Source organism: Cervus canadensis, chromosome 20 (genome assembly GCF_019320065.1).
Source record: "Cervus canadensis isolate Bull #8, Minnesota chromosome 20, ASM1932006v1, whole genome shotgun sequence".
Taxonomy (NCBI): domain Eukaryota; kingdom Metazoa; phylum Chordata; class Mammalia; order Artiodactyla; family Cervidae; genus Cervus; species Cervus canadensis.
In genome coordinates, this window is record NC_057405.1 from 37,825,413 (window position 1) to 37,847,967 (window position 22,555).

A 22,555-nucleotide genomic window follows, 5' to 3' on the forward strand; every position below is an offset into this window, starting at 1 on the left:
CCTAGCTTACACTAGAGGCATAGAAGTCCCTTGCTGACTGTTTCAAGCACATGTAGGGACTTGGGCCACCCTCTGCTGGAATGGAGTGAAACCCTTGAGCCATAATGAGCCTTACTTGAAAGTGCTGGAGCCTAGAAGATACAAAGTTAACCAAAAGATTAACCAGACAAGTGCCAAAAAGAGCAATAATAGCCACTAAGGGGCCTAGAAATGGAAGGAACCAAGTTAACTTTGGGAGTAGGGTTTCTGTAACTGTTGACCAGACAGTGAGATTGTGTTGCTCTTGCCAAAATTGTGAAGCCTTTCTGCATGGGTGAGTATTTCTTTAATATTAACACCCACCTGTCCTGTTGCATTGATCCAGGCACAGCAGGAAGTATTGGTTACCAAACGAACTCTGCCTTGTACTGCCAGAAAGTAACAAAGAGCAAGGTGATTATGAACAACTATATTAGCCAAAAGAAACAAGAGTGGTCTTATGTCCCTTTAAGGCTTGTTCTATCAGTTTCATCACATAAGCACACTGTCCGGGTGAAATTTCTCAGTGTTACTTCATGATAAGTTAAGTTTCCACATAGAGCCACCAGTCCTGTTGCTAGCCCTGCCCTATGCTAAGATTATTCCTCTTGCTCTCTAGGTTCAAGGGTGAGCCAGCCTGGTCCTGTTACAGATAAAATCCCTCTTATCCCTATAGACCATACAGGACACTCTCACACAAAGTGGACATCATCAGTGCATTTACAGGCCATAGGATGAAGGCCTTGGAAAAAGGGCAGGTCCTGGCCATAACTCCATAACATGATGTTTTGGGTGTCTGCAGAGGAAAAGAAACCCTTCAGGGGGGCAGACCTGAATGTCTCGTGGTTGTTCAGAGCTGATAGTCCTTGAAGGACATAGCTGTTGCTAGTACCTATGCAACTAGGAGACCACAAATCGTTATGTTGGTGATTTAGATTATATTATGTTATAAGGGTCTTCATGAAATGCTCGAGTGTGATCTGGTTGGTTTTGTCAGAGTTGACAACTTTAGGCCATCTCATTTGCTCGGTGTCCCACGGGTGGGTTGAATTGGATTGACGAGGTGGATGAGATGTTTCTTTGAACGGTTCACACTCCCCTTCCATGTTGTTTAGGAAGACGGAGCCATAGTCTGAAACAGGACACTGGTTGGGGGAGGTTGTAAGTACAGTTTCTCCCTACATAAGAGGCAGAATATCTGGTGTAATTCTGTTCCCAATTGCAGGGGGGCGGAGGGGGCAGGCATATGAAACAAGTGCCATTTGTGCAGTTTAACCTAGCATGCGCGGTGCCTTGGGTTGTTGTATAGGGGATTCAGATTAAAGCATTGTAATAGCCCCCTGGAAAGTGCAAGCGTGACTAGCAGAGAGGAAAGGGTGGCAGTTGCCCCTAATTTAGTTTGTTAATCAATGTTGGAACCGACAGGATCAGGGGAAATGTAAGAGGAGGGCCAGTAGCCAGCCGGGAGGAGGGGGGAGCAGTGGGAGGGTATTGATGGCATATCCAGCATTATTGTAAATGTTCCCTTTTGGACATGATTTTTGGAAAGTTTGGAAATGTTGCTAAGTGAGTGTTCTTGCTATTGTTCCCTGGCTACAAGGACTAGTAAGGCGCACACGGTCAATAGCAGAACATTTCTGGGGTGGAGAATTTTCCCTTAAATTAAACCCAGCATGGACAAGGGGGTTACTTCTCTGGTGAGGGTGGCCAAGCTAACCAGTAGGATGCAATCAACAGCACAAGAGCAAAAATGGCAAATAGGAGACCAACTCACCACACCGGTTTACTTATCTGTGGATCGTGCCTATGCTTGCAATAGGCATCTCAGGTTTTCCACTGGCTCACAGATGGATTGCTCTTCTCTAGTGACTCGTGGGGTTTTTGGAGGTAATAGTTTTAGTCTAGACAAATGTACCCAACCAACTTTCCCTTGCAGTCTGACAGCAGTCAGGATGGCTAAAATTACCTCACAAGGGGCCTTTCCATTTTGGTAATAGTTGGTCTTTGGGGGAACTTCTTTCCAGGTTTTAAGAAGAACCTGGTTCCCAGGGTTTATTTGTGAAGGAACTGCCCCTTCCCATGTGTTTTTAGTGGGGGCTGGCAGTGCCTTGTGGGCATAGTCATAGATTGCCTTGTGAACTGTCCTAGATTAGTAATATACCAGACTGTCCAGCTCACTTCCTCATCTAGTACAATGTCAGTAGTAAGAAAAGACCTCCCACTGGTCATTTCTGAGCTAAGCCTCAGACCACTCCTGGGGGCTACATGGACCCCCAGGACTACAAGAGGAAGCAAGTGTCATGAGTCTCTTGGCAGAGCTTTGCTGAAGTATGGTTCATTTTCTCCACCTTCCCTGAAGACTGGAGGTCTTCAAGTATGGAGGCCAAGAATTACATAGCTTGTAATCAATCCCTAGGGCCCTTGTGAGCCCCTGTGTGATTTTGGCTATAAAAGGGGGCCTGCTATTGCCCTGAAGGGGAAGTTCAAACTAAGGAACTGTTTCTTTTAAAAAGGACTTAGACTTCAGTAGCCTTTTCAGGTAGAGTGGGGAAGGCTTCAACCCATCCTGTGAAAATATCAACAAATAGCTTCTTGTGTAAAAAGATGCAGCCTCACCATGGGGGCATTTGGGTGAAATCTAACTGGCAGCCAGTCTTCCCTGTGTGTGTCCCTTGATGTTGAACTGGCCTGAGTAGCAAAGGGTGGATTGGATGGATTTGCGGGTTACTACAGGCACACAAATCGTAGGCAAGGGTTACTTGTTTTACTGTCTTTCGAGCCCCTTCCCTGGAAGAGCCTTTTACATCAAGCCCCATAGTGCATCCCTTCCTCAGTGGGTGGCATCAGGCAACCTCTTAGCAAGTTTCCATTGTTGAACCTTAGGGATTAGAGCCTTCATACCAGCCTGTGCTTCCTTTCTTTTCCTTTCCCATTTCTCAGCATTTCCTTCTTCCTGTGGGGAATACTGGGGAAACCCAGGACATTGAGGAGGGCCAGTCACTAGGGTCATAACTTGATCAGGTTCTTGTGGTCAAGCTGCCTGTTTTTGCAGTTTGATCACTTTGCTATTCCCCTGGCTCACAGAAGATCTATCCTTCAGTGGATTACTGCTACCTGGCTTGGGAACTGCTCTGTTTCTAGAAAGCCAGAATTAAAGCTTTGTGATTTTAAAGAGGACTTCTAGCAGTTAACATTCCCCTTTGCTAAGTATTGGGGCAAATATACAGTTAACAAAATAAGTCTCAATTTTTTAACAGAGCCTGGTCACAGGTCATGGAGCATCTGATCTTTATTTAAGCATAGATTGCAGCAATAAGCTTCAGAAAAAAACCTTGTCTTTTTAATAACTCAAACTACAGGAAAGGGCTGTCTGGGAGATGAGTTTTAGGCAGTAAATACAGATTACTTACATAAGTGTAATTGATCATACAGTTTCTTTTAAATTGGCTATGCTGGACTTTTCATAAGGAGGTCTCAGACTAAACTTTTAAAAGACCTCTCAGGACCCAGGAAAGCCATGCCACGTGTTTATCACAAATTTTGCCTAATAGATATAAAGAAATTCCTCCCTTTCTGTGGTCTTCCCCAAACTACCTTGAAATTCTTGCATTTGTTTGGAGGTTGGCTTCCTTATTTACTGGATAAAGTTCCTGGGAAACTCTGAGTTTCCAGTTTCTGGAGGGATCAGGTAGAGAGAAAATATAAATGCTTCAATTCTACTTAGCGTTGTAATTTACCAAACTGCTGTAAATCATAATTAGCTTTAGGGGAAGGGTTTCCTTATATATGGTGAACACAGAATAATAAGCTAATAATATCTCAGACAAAACAAAAAAATTATAACCATATCCATCAGTTTACTCAGTCCTATGTAATTAACAGTTTTATAGAGCCATCAAGTTTACTCAATTCAGCAGAACAATATGAAAGTTATCAGAAGCCTGTATTTGTCAAAAAACCCTTTCTATGAATCTTCCTGAAATGAAACATTTTTGATTTTTTAAAATTTACATTATTGAAGTATAGTTGATTTACAATGTTGTGTTAATTTCTACTGTACTGCACAGTGATTCAGTTACATATACGTATATATATATATACACACACACACACGCACATTCTTTTTCATATTCTTGCCCATTATACTTTTTCACAGAATATTGTATATAGTTTCCTGTGCTATATACAGTAGGGCCTTTTGTTTACCTTTTGTTCAACATACAATAGTTTATTCCTGTTAAACTATTAATTCTGTTAATCCTGAACTCCCAATCCTGAATGCCCTGGCTTGGCAACCACAGGTGTGTTCCCTATGTCTGTAAGTCTGTTTCTGTTTTGTGGATAATTTCTTTGTGATATATGGTATTTGTCTTTCTCTTTCTGAACTACTTCACTGAGTATGATAACTTTAGTTGCATCCATGTTGCTGCAAAAGAATTTCATTCTTTTCATGGCTGAGTAGTATTCCATTGTATATATGTACCATGTCTTCTTTATCCATTCGTTTATAGATGAACATTTAGGTTATTTCCATACCTTGGCTATTGTGAATAGTGCTGGTGTGAACATAGGTGGAGTGGCAGCTGTCCTGCTTATATCCCTAGTGATACCTACAATTGCTTTTCTCACTTACCTGGTATTTTCAAAAAGCTGCTTCCCGTTTCCAAACCCTGGACTTGATACAGGTCCCTGCCATGGAAGTGGGAGGAGCAGAACAAGGTATTTGAAAATTTTCTAGAGTATGTGTCCTAGTGTGGGAGCAGGCAAAAATATAGGCACTGTGTGTGTACAGGCAGAGCTGATACCAGCTGGTATTCTGGATAGCTGCCCTGGGAAACAGCAATTTGAGTTGTGTGACAGTAAATGAACTTTAAATTTTATTTGCAAAATGGAGTGCTGTTTTCTAATTTCGAAAGGGCACCATATGGGGCAGTAGCAGCCCTGCTTCAGAGTAGGCTCTGGAGTTAGACAGCTGTGCAGCTTACCATCTGTGAAGACATGGGCTCAGTTTCTCTCTCTCTCTCTCTGAGAGATATATATATATATATATATATATCTGAAATACTTTGCTGTATACCCGAAACTAATACATTGTAAAATTAGCTAGAATTTAATAAAAAAAAAACTGGTATCAAAAATAATATACAACATGGAGTAAGTCACATTACTGTTATCAGCAGCAAACATTTATTAAGAGCCAACTTTGAACATCATATCACAATAAAACAAGCCTTCATTTGTCCATGCTTTCTCCATCACTGACTGATCCCTTTCTCGGCTCTCCTTTGCAACCAAACTCCCCCTCAAGAGTTGGCCATGCTCTTCCCAATCCCTCCCCGCCGCCCCGCTCACCCTGTCCCCCATCAGGCTTTCATGGCCATCATTCCATCCAAACTATTCTGCCGAGAGGACCAGTGACCTCCATGTCACCAAATCTAATGGTTCAGTGCTCATCTTTTCAGCAAAAGTTATTACCTTCCTCTTAATGAACTTCTCTTGTTTCCAGGACACCACACTTGCTCAGCATTCCTCCTTCTTGGTTGGTGTTCCTTCTCAAGTCTCTTTGGCTGCTTCCTCTTCTTCCAGACCTCTCTCATCACTGATGGGCTTTGGTCCTAGGTTTTCTTCTCTCTCTGCCTCCCGCCTTCTCTCTCTCATTCCCTCCCTCTCACACATAGAAAGCTGTACATATTTAACATGTACAACTGGATGATACTCTTCCCTCTAGCTGTACTCACTCCCTTGGTGATCTCCTGCAGCCTAATGTCATCACATTAGTCAGTGACAGAGCTGAGACCCAAACCCAAGCAGTCTAACGGGAACGTGTGCTCTTAAACCATAGTCCTTTGACATAGACATGTGTTCAGTAGATTACAAGATGATACACCTAGTATGAGTCCATGTTTATCAGATATACATATGAATTTATAAGAAAGCTGCCTGAAAGAATATATACCAAATATATTTGCACTGTGATCTCTGGATGGATAAATTATGACTCGATGGTTTATCTATATATTTTACATCTTCAGGAATGAAAATATAGTATTTTTGTCATAAGGAAAACATTTTGACAGATTTAAAATTCAGGATTCCAGATAAACTTCGTCATCCTCTGTTTCATAATCTCATTTCATACATTTTTTTTGAGTTGTTCAACCATGATGGCAAAAATCAGAAGGCATTTTTAGGGCAGATTTTTTGGTGTTTCTGGCAGAGACAGAGGCGCTGCTACAGCCCTATGTCTGACACAGCACAGTGCTGAGTCCATTTACAGTGAGGATACAGACAGTGTGTTGGTGAGTCTGTCTTAATCTCATAAAATACCATCTCAACAGCAGCCACCCCTTTTCCACATCCTAAATAGAAATTTCCTGAATATAAATACAAAAACCTTCTCTGGCTTACATTGAGGAAACAGGAATAACTTTTTACTGCTTCACCAGTGTCTCAAGAATTGTAGATTATTCTGGAGATAAAATTTAAGCATGGGCACATTTCCCTCTCCCTAAGAAAACCAGTGTAAAAGCAAGTGTATGGGTAGGTGCAAAGTCACGTCTGACTCTTTTGAGACCCCCATGGACTGTAGCCCGTCAGGCTCCTCTGTCCATGGGATTTTCCAGGCAAGAATATTGGAGCGGGTTGCCATTTCCTTCTCCAGGGGATCTTCCTGACCCAGGGATTGAACCCATATCTCCTGCATTGGCAAGCGGATTCTTTACCACTGAGCCACCTGGTATGCCCATAAAAGGAAATACTTAAAGCTAAAGTGGCCATTGCTTGGTACTAAGTATTGCATGATGCTGGCCTCCAACTGTTGGAGTGAGTGAAATGTCTAACAGGCAAAAGAAGGGGAGGAAGGAGTGCTTGTGTGTGGGAAAGGAGAGAAGTTTCCAGTTTCTGATTACTAAACTGCCTTATTTAGAGCTCTCTTTGAGCAAATATTGGCATGTGGCCCAGGATCCTAACTTGTGACTGTTTGAGCTCTGCTGAAGGACTTTAAGGGAAGTCCTGATCTGCTGTTCTGAAGTAGAAACTTGGTAAATTGTTTGTAATGGATATGATGACAAAAGAAAAAAAAAAAAACCATCTCTTTATAGCAACTTTCCCATTCCTTCTATTTCCCTGATATTTTGTTTACTTGTCTACAGAATATAATGCAGACACTTCTGCTTTTTGCTATAATCCTTTCCTGAAAGCCATGTCATCAAAGCATTGACAGTAACTTCTACTTTTATCAGAAACAACATTATAAGTTAGACTTTGCATTTCTGATAGAGAATGCAGAATAAACAAAGTTTGATGTGACTAACACCACAATAGCACTCCCTTACCTTTGTCTGGCATTTTGCAGTTTTCTAAGGCACTTCCATGCCTGCAACGCAGGAGACTTGGGTTCAATCCCTGGGTTGGGAAGATCCCCTGGGGAAGGGAATGGCTACCCACTTCAGTATTCTTGCCTGGAGAATTTCATGGACAGAGGAGTGTTGTGGGCTACAGTCCACTGGGGTCTCAAAGAATTAGACACGGCTGAGCAACTAACACTTTCACTTTTTCACTTGTTTCACATATGTAAATTAATTTGATTCTCTTGACAAATCAGAGAAGAAGATATTACTTCTATTGTGGAAATGGAGAAAATGGGACAGAGGAAGATGAATCAGCCTATTCAGGATCACTTAGGTGGTAGATAATAGAGGGGTCCATCTTTCAGACCTTTTAGTAGAACCAGAAACTTTCTTTCTTCCTCAAATCAACAGAAAACAACTACCATGTAAATCGGCACACTCCCATCATCTTGAAGTTAACGTCAATTTTCTTGTCAAATCACCTGTATTTTTTCATAATCTCAAGGCCAATTAATCTCATCTTTACCGTTCATTCCTTTTCTTATTAATTTTTTTTTGTCTTTACTCATACCCAAACTGTCTCATGCTTCCTTTCCCCTTTTTTTCCCCCTCTGGCTTCTTTGAATCTTTTTCCACTCTAATAGCCACAATTTCTAAGCACCCTAATCTATATCCACAACTTCCTCACAGAACCATACTTTCACCTTCTCGCCTTGACTGAAACCTGGCATTCCCCTAAGGACATCACTCCCCTTGAGCCCTGACAAACAAAAACTGCCTTTTCTGCCTCCCTTCCAACATTCCGAGAGAGATCTGGAAGCCATGTCGGCATTCTCTAGCTTCTCACTGCCAGTCCAGGTGATCCCATCCCTACCTGTATGCACCTCCCCACCCTCTGCGCCCTTTTGAGGATCATGTTGTAGCACGAAGCGCAGCCACGTCGTGCATCAGCTTCTTGGACACTCCCTCAGATAAACAGAGTGTTCAGCCCCTAGCCCACAAATGCTGCCAACCCCCTGTTATCTCAGACAACCCGGCACCCGTGATTCATAGCTTCTCCGTCACACAAAGGGACTGCGTTTGCCTCCATCCCTCTTTAACACAGCTCATTCCTGTGGCAAAATCCCAACCTGACATCTTCAGATGCCCTGAAAAACCTAAACTTTAATGACTCTTCACAACCGTGAAAGCACCCGTCCTAGCAACTTTCACTCTCTCCTGACTTCTTAGTGATTTCTGTTCTTGATCTCCCTTCAACGCTTTCTGTTGGATTCCCATCTTCACTGCTCTCCCTTCCCAGCATAAACCCTCAAAGCCCATCATTTCCCAGAATTGCTTCTGGGCACCCACCATGCCCTCCCTCTTATTTTTGCTGTACTGCCGACTAACTTGCTATTGCCTGTGGTTATCTCAGTGGTTAAAGGCACGAGCTGGGGAGTCAGACTTCCTCAATTTCTACCATTTAGTAGTGATTCCATCTGAGACAAATCATTAATTTTTCAGGGCTTTCATTTCCTCAGTTGGGAAATAATAATAGAGTACTTATGACCATCACTAGTTATAATGAAGATTAACTGAGATAATATACGTGAAGTGCTTACAACAGTATTATGCCTCACACATAAGTGCTCAAAAATCTCTACTGTTATTACAAATAAACTGCTTGATGCTGCTTCTTAAAAGAATCACATAATCAAATTAATAAGTGCCAATATATGCCCACATCTGCAAAGCAAAACACAAATCAACAAACATCCCCCTTTTTCACCCCTCTTCCTAGATATTGCCCACTGAAAGGAGACACTTGAGAAAATACCTTTGTAGGGCCTGAGGACTTCTGAGGTGTGCGTTTGTGCTTAGTCACGCAGTCATGTCTGACTCTTTGCGACCCCATGGACCATAGCCCACCAGGCTCCTCTGTCCATGGGATTTCCCAGGTAAGAATACTGGTGTGGGTTGCCATTTACCTCCTCCAGGGCATATTCCTGACCCAGGGATCGAACCCATGTCTCCTGCATTGGCAGGCAAATTCTTTACCACCTGGGAAGCCCAAGGACCTCTGATATCATCCTGTTAACTATTTGTCCTCCTAATCAAAGGTAGATGGGATTAACAGACTGACTAATTTCTTTTATTCTTAAGGCAATAACAGCAAGGATTTCAGGTGACTACTTCCCAGAAGACAGACTAGAAGAAACAGGCATTGACATGAATAGACATCTCACAAAGGAGAAAACATACATGGCTAAGGAATGTGTTAAAAGATGCATATGCTCATTAATAGTCAGGAAAATGCAAGTTGGAACTACGATGAAATAACATTGCATGTTCCTGAAATTGGCAAAAACTAAGAAATTTAACAATGTCAGGTGTTGGACAGGATATTCTAATAGGCATATAAATGGCACAGTCACTTTGTGAAACGTTGAGAGATTATCTTGTAAAGCCAAATACTTACTCCATAGACTAGCCATTCCATCCCCATGAACCTCTTTCTTGTGGGCGTCAGGACAATTTTCAGAACCAGACAAAACTGCCAGCAACTCTATCCACTGATAGAATGGATTAAATAGTGATACAGTGGTACATTCACAGCAAAGAATATTAAACACATACAGAAATGAAATAGAGAAGCAATAACAACATGAGAGAATCTTAGAAACAATGATGAAAGGAAAAGAAAAAAGCACATGTCTAAGAAGTAAATAGTATAATGACATTTTACATATATCAGTCCACTTAATTCTTCCAACATTGCTCTCATTTGACAAGTGAGGAACTGGAGGCACAGAGAGTTTAAATAACTTGCTGGCAAGGGGAAGGTTCCAGGATCTAGCTAACATTTACTTCATGCTTACCATACCATGTACTTTCCTAGGTTATTATTTCATGAGAAATGCTCCACATAAAATGTCCTTGATTTTTTTTTACCTGACTAATCTTTCTTCCAAAATCAACACCTTGAGTTAGGAGTGAATTACTCAGTTTATCATATGCCTTTGCACTCTTCCCCTACCCCTATCACCAAACTGCAAACTCACTGGATAGTTGGATCTTTACTTAAATGGTCTTCTGAACTGTTTTCTAGATTTCTCACTTGGAAACAGTGTGACTCACTGTTAACACCCTAAAACCCTGAAGCCTTGAACTTCCCTTTAATCTACACTTTTCCGAAGGCCAGTAACTAAGAGGTCTGAAAACTAAGGAATTTTATTCCCAGGAAGCATTCACACACCACCCTAGACTTTACATGACACTCCTGAGACCCAAAGGACGGAACTTGAGCAGCTAGAGGAAGGTCATTTCTTCTTGCTTCACAACCTTAAGAATGATGCTTGTAAACCTGTGACTAAGCACTATATCGCAGGAAGGGGAGGAGAGCCAGGAATCCAAAACCTGTATTTTAATCTCAAGTTCTACTACTTAGCTGTACAACATTGGGCAAGTTCAAATTCTCTGCTGTTCATTTACTTTAGTTACGCACTTAGTTCAGTCAGCCTTGACAGGCATTTATCGAATGCCTCCTAGGTGCCACGCATCCTGCCAAGCATGACACCCTGACAAGCGCTGGGAATACAGGGATGCATAAGACCTTTAGCTACAGACGGCTGCCCAACCATTAAGGAGCTTTCTTTCCAGAGTGAGAAACTATGTTATCTTGGAGCCTGGGACGGTTAAGCAGAGTGTGGGTAACCTTGTGGTGGAGATGTAAAGACTGGACAATGGTCAGCATACTCTTGTAGTTAAGAGCTTAGCTCTGGGGTCAGCTATAACTAAATGTATCCTGGCTTTAACTGATGAACTCTGTGATTTCTGGCAAGTTACCTAACCTCTTGAAGAATCAGTTTACTCATCTCTAAAACAGATAATACTGTATATACTGTATTATACTGAATAGCTGTTTAAACAATGACAGATCCATGCAATGAATAATGAGGTTAAGTCTACATATATTGATTAAAAAATGCTATTCATAGTATATTGTTAAATTAAAAAGACAAAGAACTGTGCGCATAGTATGGTTCTGTTTAAAAAAAGAAGATATAAACAAAGATATATGCATAGACATGCTCCAGAAGGAAACACAAGGAATTTCTGTGGTGGTTACTTCTAGGGATATAGGAAGGAAATGTTTGCCTCTTACTGAATTCCCTCTGTACTGTTTGAAAACTTTACCACGAATATGTTTTACTTTTTTTTTTTTTACTTGTTATTTCTTGTCTTTTTGATAATAGCCTTTCTAACAAGTGTGAAGCTGTTTTTTTTTTTTTATATTAGTTGGAGGCTAATTACTTTACAATATTGTAGTGGTTTTTGTCATATATTGACATGAATCAGCCATAGATTTACACGAATTTCCCTTCCCAATCTCCCCTCCCACCTCCCTCTCTACCCGATCCCTCTGGGTGTTCCCAGCGCACCAGGCCCGAGCACTTGTCTCATGCATCCAACCTGGGCTGGTGATCTGTTTCACCCTAGATAATATACATGTTTCGATGCTGTTCTCTCCAAACATTCCACCCTCGCCTTCTCCCACAGAGTCCAAAAGTCTGTTCTGTACATCTGTGTCTCTTTTTCTGTTTTGCATATAGGGTTATCATTACCATCTTTCTAAATTCCATATGTATGTGTTAGTATATTGTAATGGTCTTTATCTTTCTGGCTTACTTCACTCTGTATAATGGGCTCCAGTTTCACCCATATCATTAGAACTGATTCAAATGAATTCTTTTTAATGGCTGAGTAATATTCCATGGTGTATATGTACCACAGCTTCCTTATCCATTCGTCTGCTGATGGGCATCTAGGTTGCTTCCATGTCCTGGCTATTATAAACAGTGCTGCGATGAACATTGGGGTGCACGTGTCTCTTTCAGATCTGGTTTCCTCGGTGTGTATGCCCAGGAGTGGGATTGCTGGGTCATATGGCAGTTCTATTTCCAGTTTTTTAAGAAATCTCCACACTGTTCTCCATAGTGGCTGTACTAGTTTGCATTCCCACCAACAGTGTAAGAGGGTTCCCTTTTTTCCACACCCTCTCCAGCATTTATTGCTTGTAGACTTTTGGATAGCAGCCATCCTGACTGGCGTGTAATGGTACCTCTTTGTGGTTTTGATTTGCATTTCTCTGATAATGAGTGATGTTGAGCATCTTTTCATGTGTTTGTTAGCCATCTGTATGGCTTCTTTGGAGAAATGTCTGTTTAGTTCTTTGGCCCATTTTTTGATTGGGTCATTTATTTTTCTGGAATTGAGCTTCAGGAGTTGCTTGTATACTTTTGAGATTAATCCTTTGTCTGTTGCTTCGTTTGCTATTATTTTCTCCCAATCTGAGGGCTGTCTTTTCACCTTGCTTATAGTTTCCTTTGTTGTGCAAAAGCTTTTAAGTTTCATTAGGTCCCATCTGAATATGTTTTACTTTTATAATTAAAGAAAGAAACAAAACCTCAGCTTAAAAATTCGAAATAGCAAATGGGAACCATTGCAATATGTCTGAAAGTAGTTTTCATTACTAAATAAGTTCCTGCCTTAAAGATGAACTTTCCTGTGCAACTCTCACATTAGTTGAATCCTCCACCCGAGGGAAGTATTTCTTCATTTACTTATCTAACCCTTAGCTGTGCTTGCTTTATGTCAGACACTATTTTAAGTGCTCTCATCATGATACAATCATGAGGTGGTTGTTATTATCCCCATAGTGGGGATCAGGAAGATGAGGCACATAGAGGTTAAATTACTTAACCAGGGTAATGTTGCTAGTAAGCTCTAGAACTAAGATTCAAACCCAGACTGTCTGGCTCTAGAGAAGCCATGCTTTAATCCCTGCTTTTGTTGCCTTTGGAAGTCTAGAAGCTTTGAGTTCTCGCCAGGTAATCTGGTCGTATGATCTGCTGAAAGGAATTTATGCCATGCATACCCCCCAGCTCTCCCCACATTTCTGGGGTCCAACCTACCCACATTTCTGACCCTTTGTAGGATCTAAGAGGCAAACAAATGCTATAGGAGAACAAGACTAAGCCCTGCTGGGCATGGAGTAATAACAGGACCTTTTAGCAGCTCTCAAGGTCAACACAATACCTTAACACAGCGTATCTTTGTAGAAATATTCTTACTGTTAATTGGCATCTTCAAAGATGAAAGGGTTGGTCTCAGTCAGCTGTTAGGTAAAATGTGGCTGATCCATTACCCGGTAGAGACTGTTGAACCAAGAAGGACTGCTGTGGAGATTAAAGGCTGAACTGATCGGCTGAATTCCAATGTTTTCAACATATGTCAGGGTAAAGAGGATTTTTTTTAGCTGGAGAGACATGAAAACGCATGCCTTATCATCCAAGTTTGTTGAATGTGAATGTTCCCTGTAGGTGTTTCTTGGTTACCATTTTCTTCAGTATAACCTCAGAGTTGTATTAAGCTCTATCAATGCTACTTTTTGTAACCCTAAAAGTGGATTGGTTGATGAAATGATGGGTTCTTGTTGATGGGTAAATAGGACACCAAGATTATCTAACCATCTCTTTTCTTATGCTTTTTGATTGCCCTTCATTCTAGTAGGTTGATGCTGAAAGCGGTCTCCACAGGCAGCAGGTTCTCTGGGTGTGCATGCAGCCACTGGCCATCCCAACTGGGAAGCTCAATGAGGAAGACCAGTCATTGAGCAGAACTGTTTGAGGCATTTTGGGTGGTTCATTGTTCCTTGAGGATTCTGAAACTGGATGCACAACTCTGTGTAAGAAATAAATGCTTTTTCCCTCCTGTGGTTCATTGTGCATTGTGGATATGTGCCTGTGAGGGATATGTCATCCTATAGGACTGCCATGCGCACCAGAATGTCCCGGATAGGAGCAAAACATATACTGATGGCCAAGGAGGAAATTTATTTAAGACAAGGTCCGGGCACTGGGAAAGCTTTGTGTTTTTTTTTTTCCTTAAAGATGAGCATCATTTATCCTATAGAGATCTAGGTTTTCAGTGTGAAAAGACTCTCAAGGAAGTGAACCTTCTGGTTATTTTATTAGCGGACCACCTAAATAATGAGACACACTATTACTTTAGGTGGTACCTAGTTTTGTGAAGATCCATAATGGTAGGGACAAATCAAAGTACTTAGAACTAAAGGTTCCCTTCTGGTGATGGAGTGACAGGCTGAGTTCATTGCTGCTAACATATGATTTGGTTTTGCCAAATCCTGATCCCGAGCTGTGCTGTTCAACATGGCAGTCACTGACCATATGTTTAGTTTTACGTTACTTTTTTTTTTTTTTTTTATTGTTTTTTTTCTTCTTTTTTATTTTGTTTTTTTTTTTTTGACCATATGTTTAAATACTTAAATACTTTAAGATTAATCAAATGAAATTAACAAAAATTAAATCAAAAAAATTCAACTCCTCAGTCATCCACGTCACATTTTAAGTGTTCAACAGTAGTATGGTAGCTAGTGGCTATCATAAAGGACAATGCAAATTCAGGGAACAGTTCTATTAGAGTAGAATGTTCTGTTGAACTTCACTGATCTAGAAAATAAATAGGTCTCAAAGGTAGTCTATCAAAAAACACCATTTAGATGCTTGATTGGCCACACCAGGGAGATTCTATCTAGTTTTTTTTTTTTTCCTATCTAGTTTTTATTTTGAACCTCTAGATATCTGAAGGATTGCTAGAAGGGTGGAGGCAGTATGATTTTAGATTTGGGTGTGGACTGTAAAGCCCAATTTTTTCAGCAAAGATAACCTTCTGTTGGCAGATCACTTTGGACACGGGTCATAGGCAAGTAGGTAAGAAGATGCTGAAAGGTTAGGGCTTACCCTGAATGAGGAGTGTGTGACTGGGCAGGAGGAAGTGTGCAAAGGTACTTTTGATACTTGCACAAGCGCGAGGGTGGCTATTTAGTTTCTGGAACTTCCTTTGGTTTTTGACCTCCTTACCTTTCTTTATCTGATTATATCGCTAAAAATAGGTTAGGCATCTTAAGAAGGTGAATCTCCGCTTTCTTTTCTGGTTTAAAAGATTCTTAATGCCTTCCTCAAAGGCATTAAGGAAAATATTTCTTTTATTAGTCCTGCTTCATATGCCTTTAAAACTTTAAAAGGATTTAAGGAAAGGGAAATCAAATGAAGGCTGATAATACCTCTCACAAGAGTTCAGGATTTCCCTGGCGGCTTGTCACATGAGGGTGTATCTAAGCCACTTTCAACAGTGGTGAGACATTTGGCTGCCCCCTCCCATCTACACCTTTTGATGTAGCCTCATGAACTGAGGAACTGGGAAGGAAAGAACAGTGTCTGAGGTCTTCATCTGCAGGGGCTAGGAGACAGGATGTTAAAGAAAATTGATCAGAGGGTAAGGTGTCTCTCATGGAAGTTAGGAAGTAGGTCAAGAGAGAGATGTTAAAAACTAAGTCACTATTCAAAGAACAACTAGAATTAAGAACAGAGAAACTAGCAACAGAGCCAGGAGTTGTCTCTAGTAACTCTAACAGGAGCAGTTTCCTGAACTGAGTAGAGTGTGGGTACGGGGAACAAAGAGGGAATTTCCAAGGCAGCAATAAAAACATGAGCATTGGACCTTACTTATTTAGTCTTGGTTATTTCATCATCCTCTCATGCAAGTCAAAGCTCCAGCATGCAATAAATACTTGCTAAATGAATCCTCCGGAAAGAAAATCACATTGAATGCATGAATTCCTTTATTGAAAATATTGGGCTAGCACTGCATTACATACACTCAATATCCATAAATGAAGGGCCACACATGTCTGATTGGACAATACTGTTTTAAATAGAGAACACAGCATCTGAATGTGCTCTCACAAGTATAATATCATGGACTAAAGTAGATAAGAGTGAACTATATGCAAAATGACCATTTTGTTAATAGCATATGGTTGCAAATGGCATAAATGGTAAACGTGATTATACTGAGACATTCCTGGAATCTTACACAGGCACATTATGTAACAAGCAGATTAATAAGGTTCAACTGCCAGTAAGTTGTTAATGAAGAGTTCGCAATAGAACTTGGGTGAAAGTACACCCAGGCTACAGATTTAAGATTTTATAGCATTCAAAGAAACTTGTATGGAATGTGAGTGTAGTAAAATAATTGTTGATCTGACAGGAGGCCACATGGCAATTTGTCTGTTCTCTTTTATAAATAGCCTAAAGTAAGAGAATAAGCTAAAGGAAGTATTCTGCCAGCTTAAAGCCAACATTCTAAGCACTGTTTACATTTTTAAAATGCAGGTCTATAAACTACTACTTTCTATTAATTTTTCCTTTCAAAGATCACTGGAAATGTAATTTATGACAGACAACGTTCTCAGCTTTGGCTATTACTTGACTTTTTTTTCCATTAGCAGTCTTTGGCTTTGTAAAAGTTTGACAATAATATTTGTTAACATTTTAACAAGGTTTTATTATTAACTTTCATAAAAGAGTGTTTAATGATGTGAAAGTGAGTTGATATTTAAAAACTGCTCTTTACTTTTTATTCCAATTGTGGTATAAATGCATTTCTTTGCACTGAATTTTTTTCAATTGAAAGTGTAGAAACCAAGACAATTGGGATCACTGACATTTTTCATTTGATATAAAATATACAGAAATTAAAACATTCAATCTCATTTAAAACAGAGGCCTGTCAATGTAAAAACTTGGGGAAGATTATGCAAAAAAATCCAATAAAAATACAATTTTTGTTACTAACACATGAGATTTTATAAGAAGCAAAACATTTCTTTTCAAAAGCAGGGTTCTAAATCCAGGATCATAAAGGTATACATTACTGTAAATATTAACTTATGACTGTGAGAAATGGCTTATTCTTCTTTACACAATTATGTTCAGAGTAAATAACTAAAAATGTACCTTTTCAATGGCAAAATGGGAAGATGGCCTACAACAGGCAAATCAATAAACATTGATAATGAGTTTTTAAAAATTCAGAATTGTCTGTGGGTATATATATGTGTGTGTATATATATATGGACATTAAGCAGCACATACATATACAGATCACCCTAAACAATCAGGGCAAAAAAAATTTAATATAAAACTATATAAATCAAATGGATTTGTTGCCAAAACAGCACAAAACGTATACATTTCTTTACTTCAAGATTTGACACATTAAAAGAAAAAAATTGCCAACACATTTCAAACAATATACTAGAAATAATAAATAAAACAGTTTTAAAAAATCATATATTCCCTTTAAGTGCTGTGCACTTTCAATTTTTCTAAATGAGACTAAACTTTTCAATGGCAAACAATAGTATGCTGTACATTTTGGTAATGAAAATTATGTTGATAAATATACAAGGAATGTATATACTTCTACAGTATTTTCTTTTTCACAGTTACCAAAAATAAAAATTGCATTCAACTCACATCTATAAATATTCTGACTCCTCACTCTATGGGTTTGAAGGAAGTGAGAGGATAAAGTCTTTCAACGATCTGAACTTCAAATTCTTTCTTCATCGTCTGCCTTCCACATGTACCTTTCAGAATCTCTCTGCAATGTAAGTGCGCTCTGAGATGATGGCAGAAAGAAAGCACTATGATGGGATGAGGCAGTCTGGGCTGGGGCTTCGTCTTCCAGCTAGCTTTAGCAGGGCTGACCGAACCCAGCCTTTTTAAATGTTCTATTTTAAGGCAGTCTAAATTTCACTCGAATGTCCATACCTCAAGGTCTTGAACTATGAAGTCTTCCTTTTTGGAAAGAATATCATTATTAAAAGTGCTGCAGGAGTTGCTTCGTCCATGGTATAAATCGGCATCTAACCATAAGCCAAATCGTCCCCTACAAAGGTTAAAAAAGCAAAATGGTGAAAACATCTCAATTTTATGTACACGCTTTCTGTCCTCCCTTGCCCCAACTTCTTTCTTTTATGCTATAGTCAAAACCCTAAACTGCTTATAAAACATTTCCTTTATTTCATTTAAATGACCTGTCTTTCAGGTGGTCCCTCATCTGGACACATAAATAAGTCATTTTATCTTCTATTCTTAGTGTCATGTGTTAGACCACACTGTCCTAAATAATCGACTAACTAAGCATGGACCAACTACAATCAGCTGATACCAAAGTTTCAGTTCCCTGGATTAAAACAGACCCACTCTGGTCAAGTAGTAAATTAATAACAACAACAAAAACCTTACCCTCCACCACCAAGTTCCAAAGAACTTATGTCTCCATTGATAAAGTATGAGTTTTCTCCACTCCACTTAAAGACCTTAGGTAGAAACACAAGACAAAGAGAGATCAGACATTTCAATCTGGAGAATTAGCAAAGAGGGAGGGGACCACCCATAGGCTGAGGAAGCTCCTGACTTCTAGACCTTTCCCACACCAGGATGAGCTCTCTGAAGGGGTGATGAGGCAGGAAAGGTCTCTCGCACACATGTTGACTCTGACCTGCAATTCCACCCTGGATCTCAGAAGTTACATGCGAAAGTTCCCAAGGCCCAGGAAGGGAACCAAGCGGTTTCTATGCTGCGATCATGAAGTGCTGGGCAGGCTAGGGTGAGGCCAAGTGAGGTTATGGGATGGGACGTCTACCGCTCCAACCACAGCCCCCCACATCCAGCCCCACCGACCCTCCTGACACCATGATACGAGGACGTCAGTATTCCTTCCATCTAGGTACCTTGAAATGAGGGCTAAATGTGTAGAGAAAAGTTTCGCCTGTGCCATAATAGTGATCACTGAATTTGAAAGGATGAGTCGCATATGCTCCAAAGATCTGTCAAAAGAAAACAGAAATGTTAGTAGCTTTCAAACACAAATCTCCCAAAGAAAGCCCTTCTGAAATATTTTAGCATAATCCTATTCTGAGGTCTCATTATATCTCTTTCAACAAGATTATTATGAAGAGCATTACTAAGTCAGAGTTTCTAAGTAAAAAAGACCACCAACCAACAAATAAAATGTCCCTGGTTCTTATCAGTACCCAAGGGGCTCAGAGAACTTATCGGTCAAAGGTCAACAACTGTTTCAATTTAAAAAGACTTCCAAAAGTCCACTGTAGAGACAAATGTCTTCCAGTGAATACAGGTCACAGACTGGAACATTAAACAACTACAACATACATCTTGCACACAGAAATGAGTGGTTGGGAGAATGAGGGCCTGTCTCTGATGTGTTTTATAAGTAGAGTCACAGTCAGATATTTCCCCAGAGAAAATAAATTTTCCTCTCCCTTGATTCGTAGAAATGAGTTTTCAATATGCTTAATAGAACTGTATCCTTAACGTGACTGATCCAATATATCTTAGTTCAAAATGACTTTTAAGAAAAAAGTAACAATTCCATAATACTGTGGGCTTTCAAGGTGGTTTAGATGTATCTGAATCAGTGATTTTGTCTATTTTTTCTTGTTGGGGTTGGAAGGAGCAGTGTTCTCAGAATGACCATCCCACTGCTTCAGCCTCCTATCCTCCTCAGGTCCCGACCAGTACTTGCAGGGGTGAAGACTGGTAAAAACAAGTATACATATTCTGGAATTGTCCCTAGGTGATTCTGATATATCTTCTCCAAATCCCACTTGAGAAACAATGCTTCAAATGGAGTCTATCTGGAAAATGTCTTACAATTTTTCAAAATAATTTAAATCTTATTATTATCATCATGGACTCTCTGCTTCAGTTCCTAGCTCTTTAAAATACTAAAAATTAAGCAGAGTAGAAGTCTAGAAACTCTTTCTAACCCATGTTCCTCATACCAAAATCTCTCCCTAGAGCTGCTAAGAGCAAAGAAAAAACAGTAACAAATTTTCTTAGCAATCATAGAAATTTTTTTAAGCACTGGAGATAGGATGATACTAAGAAATGACAGTTAATTTTTTGGATATGCAGCATTATGGTTATGTAAGAAAACATTTTATTTTTTATATTTATTTAGAAAGAAGTTATATAATATGTACACAATTGTATTGTTGGGTCTATAGCATCTAAAAATTTAATATATCTGACAATAATAGAACAAAGGAATCCAGGGAGGGGAAGGAAGATAGCCAGAAGCGGAAAAAGGAAGGTTAATATGACAAAACCTATAAATGCATAATTGCTCTCCTTCTCCTCTCAGCTTTCTTAGTAGATAAAAATCACACAACTATATAAATGACAGTTTATTGTTGACTTTGTAATATATATCAGTGTTATACCACAAAATTACTATAAAAAGTGGAAAGATGTAATAGAACAATATAGGAGTAACATTTCTATACCTCACTGGAACTAAGTTAGTATAAATCAGACTCTGTTACTTGATGATTGCTCTATTATTTTCCATAGTGCCTTGTGGTATAAATTACTCCATGGTAATTCTCATTCAATTATATTTAGGCCCCTCTGCCATGGTAGTTTCCTCGGCCAGTCTATGTAATTTATCCTGACTCCAGGAAGGCTCTCCTCAGCTGTCTCTCGCCCTGGTTCTCTCTGGAAGGTCTATAGCTTAGTCTGCGGCCTTCATTCAGCTACTAGCCTCCTCTTAATTGTTTACCACCAAATTTGTATTGTTTTCTAGACCTCCCTTTAGCTTGAACTTCCCCCACGTTCTTCTAAATAATGTCAGGTCCTTAGGGGAGAGCTTCTGAGCTGTATGTTTTATGGTCTGCCCATTCACCTGGAGCTGGGAGCTAGGGATTCGGCTTGTTTTATGAGCAGAGTGCTGGGTAGGGGCAGTAGCGACTGGTCTTGGCTCCCCTCTCCTGACGTGTAACTTCTGTTCTGTGCTGAAGCAAGGGCAGTAGACACCCCAGCATTCTCAGCCTGCAGTGCTAAAAGTAGACCAACTGTCCTCCGAGAAGGGCCGGAAAGGGGAAGAGCGCCCCCTACTTCCAGGCTGCCCTTGCCTGCAATTCAGCCTCTGAAGCAGAATGGTGGGTAGGGCATAAGAAATGCTTAGGACCTGCCTGGGGGCTGGGCTTGATGGGTCCTCACGTTCTTGTCCACGCGTGCCCAGAACGAAGCCTGTGTCTGAACAGGGACTGGTCGGGGGGCAGGGGGGCCGGGAACAAGCTATACTTCAAGTGCCACAGAATCTCACTGTTATTACCAAGATTCATTAAATATTCTTTAAATGAATTTTCACTTGCCGTATGCCCTTAGGACAATATCCAGAGACTTTAAGTATTATTGTTCTTATATTTCCCATCAGTAATGGCTGTTTCACTAGGGATTGGTTCTGTAGAACTCCTCATGCCTGCCAGTCTGCATGTGTAATGCTTTTATATTAGAATTGTATATGGTTCTTTTCCAGATAAATGTACAGATGTTGTGCTATCATGTTCCCAAACACAGTGGAGCTGCATCCTTGCCTTGGGGGTAGATGGGATGGGGAAAGCAGAGTTAGTGTTCAGCTGCCTTCAAATAACACAAATGCCTTTCAGTAAGATAACACCTCAGAGACAAGTAGTGTAATCTTCAGGAATAGGCAGGCCTCATTTACATACCTCTGATAGGAAGCTGAGTAAAACCATGCATCATCAAAACCTGCTCTGTGAGGCCAACAGATTTCCCAAGTTTGCTACCTATTAGTAACTTAATAGCAGAACTAATCTATACATACAGTGCAGGTTTGTGTGTGGTCTAACACCATCTAGCCCTATCGCATCTAAAACGTAGCACCTAACTTTGCAAACATTTCACTAAATCTCCAAGTAAATTCCATTTTAAATCTTTGTTGTTATTATTTAAATTTTTTTACTTTGCAGCTCTCTACTATTCAGCTTGGACTATGATTAAATAAAGTGTTCTCAATCTGTAAATAACAGTAGTAACAGTGATAATAGCTAAACCATTCCCCACAACTCTTAACCTATAATTATACTGTAACCTACTCACAGGAAAGATCACAGTCGAGACAGACAGTGCCTTTAGTACCGCTCTCTCTCATTTTTCCCAAATTATGACAGCAAAAATCTATTTCCCCTAAATTGATCCTAATTATATGGCATCTCAACAAGCTCCTCAATGTATAATAGTGTCCCACACCTAACAGACACTCGTGCGTTTTCTCAATGGATGCATAAATAAATGGTTGTCAAGTAAACCCTGCTTCCAAATACCAGAAATAGAAAATAATGATAACTACATCTTAAAAAAGCAAAGAAATTTCTTCTTGCTATAACACAGACCAAATTGAAATGGTCTTGAAAGATGAAAAAGCAGACTTGAAAGATTTCTTCC

The 22,555-nt window shown here is 40.0% G+C and overlaps 1 protein-coding gene across 7 annotated transcripts in view; it reads right to left on the minus strand.

Moving 5' to 3' along the window:
* Positions 1–16,027: 16,027 nt before the first annotated feature.
* Positions 16,028–22,555, minus strand: part of NCOA7 (nuclear receptor coactivator 7) — a 158,545-nt gene continuing 152,017 nt past the window's right edge. For all 7 annotated transcript variants that reach the window (XM_043439015.1, XM_043439019.1, XM_043439018.1 and 4 more), the window contains 3 exons: positions 19,015–19,110; positions 18,527–18,600; positions 16,028–18,167 (listed from right to left, as the gene is read on the minus strand). In XM_043439015.1, coding sequence (XP_043294950.1) covers positions 18,032–18,167; positions 18,527–18,600; positions 19,015–19,110 — 306 coding nt within the window. In that variant the 3' untranslated portion in view covers positions 16,028–18,031. The remainder of the gene's footprint in view (positions 18,168–18,526; positions 18,601–19,014; positions 19,111–22,555) is intronic.